General features: G+C 43.0%; 1 protein-coding gene across 1 annotated transcript; it reads left to right on the forward strand.

Annotated features, from left to right (window-relative positions):
- Window positions 1-6: 6 nt before the first annotated feature.
- PPP1R3C (protein phosphatase 1 regulatory subunit 3C) lies at window positions 7-4,119 on the forward strand. Its single transcript, XM_041461542.1, has 2 exons — window positions 7-51; window positions 1,597-4,119. Exon 2 carries the CDS (start codon window positions 1,598-1,600, stop codon window positions 2,540-2,542), a length of 945 nt encoding a protein of 314 aa, XP_041317476.1. The 5' UTR covers window positions 7-51; window position 1,597; the 3' UTR covers window positions 2,543-4,119.
- Window positions 4,120-4,356: the final 237 nt, after the last annotated feature.

A 4,356-nucleotide genomic window follows, 5' to 3' on the forward strand; every position in this document is an offset into this window, starting at 1 on the left:
GCGGCCCCAGCACCGCACCGCACCGCACCGCAGCGCAGCGCAGCGCAGCAGGTAAGCGCCGGCCGGGCCCCGCTGCCCCTGTGCCAGGGCTGTGCCAGGGCTGTGTCTGGCTGTGCCAGCGGCGCCCGGGGCTCGCTGCGCTCCGCGGGTCCCGCCGGGCGCTGCCCCCGCTGCTGCCCGAGCGCCGGCAGCGCCCGCCGCCCCTCCGGCAGCCCGCGGCTGCTCCGGTGGTGCCGTGGGGTTTGCATGCTTGGCGCTTGTTTGCTATTTCGGTGTTGCGTGGGCTTTTTAACTTTTTTTTTTTTTTTTTTTTTTTTTTTTTTTTTTTTTTTTATCTGACACTGCAAAAGCTCGGGTCACCAAAGTTGCAGAGAGAGTATTTTCTGACCCTTTAGTTCTATTCCTAATAAAGCAAAGCAAAAGTTGATTAATTTGATTCGGGTACTATCCTCCTACTGCTTATTATGGTAAATACTCCACAATAAAAAAAGCAAGAAGAGGCCAGCACAGCTTCTGCTTTAGTTTTGGCAGAGCTCTGGAATACCAGTGAGAACTCTGGGAAGCAGAAAGCCATTTATTTAAGTGACAAAGTAAATGCCTTTCTGTGACTCAACAAAACTAGAATTTCCTGCAAGGACTGCATCCATCTCAGCAGGGATACGCTACGATTGAAGCCCCTTTTTAGAAATATTCAAGCTATCTGACATTGCATGGGCCGTGGCCTTGCACAGTAATTTTGATATCTGTCATCTGAAAGGGAGGGTTATGAGTAACTCTACAGAAAAACCTGTAGCATTCTTATTGAATCCTTGCAGTAGACTTTCAGCATAGTCTTTAGGGATTATCAAAAGTTGTTTTAAAGTAAATTCTTGAAGCCTAATGAGGTGAAAAAATAGTATGTCCTTCTGCCACTTTTTTTCCCCTGCTTCAGTCAGCAGTTGACATTAACAGTGCAAAGAGCCCTATTACTTAGACCTGGGTTCACAGCTTATAAAAATATTTATGAAGGTGCTTTAGTATTTGTATTCAACGAAACAAGTTCCTAAAAAGATCAACTGACAGTTGTTCAGAGCCACAGAATGATGGTTCTGCATAAAGATATATAGAATCCCATCTGATGCTCTCATGGGATAGGCAACTTGCTTAATACAGTGCTGTCTCTGCTCAAAGATTAAGCAGCTGATCCAGCTTGTTGGAATTTTAAGATCTCACTCAGGTCCTCTAAGAGGGAAGTTCAAATGGATGAGCACTTCTACTTTAACTGGATCTGTTTTACTCGTTACAAGAATGTTCTTTTCTTATTTTCAAGAAAATGCGTTCCATTCGCTTTCACTAAAATCTGTTTGTCAGAGATTTGGCTAAAGAAAGGAGAGTAGATTTGAATTGAAGAAGTTTAGGATTGGCAAGAAATGACTGACTAGTTTCACCCTGGTTCCTTCGGTAGAACTGTCAATTTTGATTTAGGCTGCATTGTTTAAAACTGTGCAGAGATGAGGCCATGAATAATTAAGAGAATGGTAAAGTAAACACACATTCTTGAGAAGCTTCTTATCTGATGTAATAAATGATGACATCCTGTGTTTCTTCTCCATTCAGAATGATCCAGATCTTGGACCCCAGACCCTTGCCCAGCTCCAGCATGCCTGTGGATATGGCCATGCGAATTTGCATAGCCCATTCTCCACCACTGAAGAGCTTTCTCAACCCCCTCGAGGACTGCCAAAGAAACAGCTTTGTGAACAGACTCAAACCTCTCAGGCCGTGCCTTCATGTGAAATGTGACTCTGAAGATCAGAAGAGCGACTGGAACCACTCGCCAGCCCGAGCCAAGAAGCGCGTTGTGTTTGCAGACTCCAAGGGGCTGTCCCTGACAGTGATCCACACCTTCTCTGAGTTCCAGGAGCCCCCTGTGTGGGATCTGCAGTTTGACCTCTTAGGCATTGAGGACATAACATCTGACTTAAAACTCCATGAGGAGAAAAACTTGATTCTGGGTTTCCCTCAGCCCTCAGCTGACTACCTGGACTTCAGGAACCGTCTGCAGAGGAACCTGGTCTGCCTGGAGACCTGCACCCTGCAAGAGAAGGTCCTCTCAGGCACTGTGAAAGTAAAAAATGTCAGCTTTGAAAAAAAGGTTCAGGTTCGTATTACTTTCGATACGTGGAAGACCTACAGAGATGTTGAGTGTGTGTACATGAACAATGTTTACAGTGATTTTGAAAATGATACCTTCTCATTTGCCATTGATTTTCCTCCTGCCATTTCCTCTGAAGAGAAGATAGAGTTTTGCATTTCTTACCAAAGTGGAGAACATACCTTCTGGGACAACCATGAGGGTCAGAATTACAAAATTGTACACGCAGAGTGGAAGCCTAATGGTGTTCAGATATCATCTGCCAAGGAAGGCTATGTAGATCTTCAGACTTCAAGGAGAGGACAAGAGAGAGAACCTGATCAGCTGGGCAGTCCAAGGTTGTCCGGTGGCCTGTTTCCCCATTGGCAGAGCTTGGGTCAGATTGAACGTTCATTACCATATTGGTGATCCAGACTGCTGGGGAAGAATCCTTCCCTTTGGCAACAGAACAGTGCTAGATTTCTGGTTCACTTACTGCATGGTGAAACCACCTGGCAGGTTTTGTTTGCTGTCTGAAAAAATCCAAGTTCATTAGACTGTGGGACTTGTTAAACCATATTATGCTCCTGAAGTTCTTAGCCAAACTTTCTCCTTGGAAGGAAAAAAAACCAAGGTGCGACTCATGTGTGTGCTACATACTATAGGAGTAGCTTGCCTGTATCTCAAGTATATGCTGCTTTCTTCCTGCTGTCAGCTCTCCTGGGTCACTAGGAGAGAGACTTGCAAAGTAGTATGGAAGGCAATGGTGTCTCAGCAAGCTGTGGTAACTGTGTGCGAGTATGTGTGTGTGCACCGGGGTGGAAACAGAATGTCACAACTCATTTTGCACTATCAGGAGTGCAGTAGATGCTGTCAGGAGGCTTGCTGTGGCCCTCTACGTGCTTGTAGCAAAGGCAGGTAGGGGTGCATGGCAAAGATTTGTGGCTTCAATACCTGTTAAGAAACTTGGAGAGGATAATGGACAAGTGGGAAAAGGGGAAGAGGTAGAATGTGCTACATAACTTGGAGATGTGCAATGTTCTGATTACTTCTTTCCAAAGCTGTTTTTCTAAATCTCAGAGAAAGATCTATGGCATAAAAAGAAGACTAAAGAAAATGATGCAAAGTGGATAGTAGAAGTGACCACTGCTTTAAGAAGTCACCTCTGTCCTTACTGTCTTTGTGAAGCCTTGCATTTGTTAACGAATGTAACCTTGACTTCACCATCCTACTTATTTACCAGGCAGACAGTTGCCTTTCAATGTTAAAAGAAAAATGTGCCTTTGAAAAAATTTTCAAGCCACCCTAACATGACAAAAATAGGGTTAGGCAACAAAACAAAGCGATTTGTGAATTTCCTACTCTGTAGTATCATTAGGTGATTCCACTCATCACCTGATCTAGTCTTACAGCATCTGATGCTTGAGTATCTTGCTCCTGATTGCAACGTTAGCCGTGACTTTTCACAAGTAACATAGGCAAGGTCCTTCATATTGAAGACAGTGAATTAGCTGCACTTTGTGAGAGCTAATTTCTTTAAAAGAGCAGGGTTGTTACTAGGTTTTTCTAGACTGAATGTAGGCTTGCACATAGAAAACTGTTCTGGTTTACCTCATTTTTATAAGTTTATTTGTTTTTAGACTTTAGTAAACTAATATATATTTTGTATCTGTATGCTTATAATTTCGCTTTCTGAGCTGTCAAACTTTAAATGTTATATGAGTTTCATGCAAGACTTGTGTGAGAAATTGTCCAGTACATGCTCAGCAGGTGTGAATGCTGGCACACCTATTAGCTATACAGAAATGGTGTTAACATCAAAAAATAAATCACATTTTTGTCCACGGCTAAGAAGTATAATAGCCTGAGTGTGAAGCTACTTGCAGTGCAGCGAGATGTTAAATACTAAGCTGAAATAAGCCTCCTCCACTAATTGCACTTTTCCTTATGTAACCTTTGCTGTTATGTGTAAACTAGCCATTTTAAGAATAAATTTTATTTTGATACATCTGGTTCTCTATCTATTTTCTCACTTTCTGTAAAACAAACTTAGCTGTGAAACGAGGTACAACCAGTTTGTTCTGTGCCATGGGATCTGCTAAAGCTGGCTGTGGTAAGGCATCTCAGATCAGAAGCTGGCACTACCCTGAAAATGAAATCCAACCTCTTCACTAAATGAGAGATCCTTGAAAGTATTCACCTTGCAAGTTGTATCATTTTAAAAAACACTGTATCTCAGTAAA

The sequence above is a fragment of the Pyrgilauda ruficollis genome, unplaced genomic scaffold (assembly GCF_017590135.1).
Source record: "Pyrgilauda ruficollis isolate IOZ18807 unplaced genomic scaffold, ASM1759013v1 scaffold15, whole genome shotgun sequence".
In the NCBI taxonomy this organism is placed as follows: Eukaryota; Metazoa; Chordata; class Aves; order Passeriformes; family Passeridae; genus Pyrgilauda; species Pyrgilauda ruficollis.

Excerpts from the sequence above, each read along its gene's own strand:
- PPP1R3C (XM_041461542.1), top strand. The coding sequence starts at position 1,598 with ATGATCCAGATCTTGGACCCCAGACCCTTGCCCAGCTCCAGCATGCCT.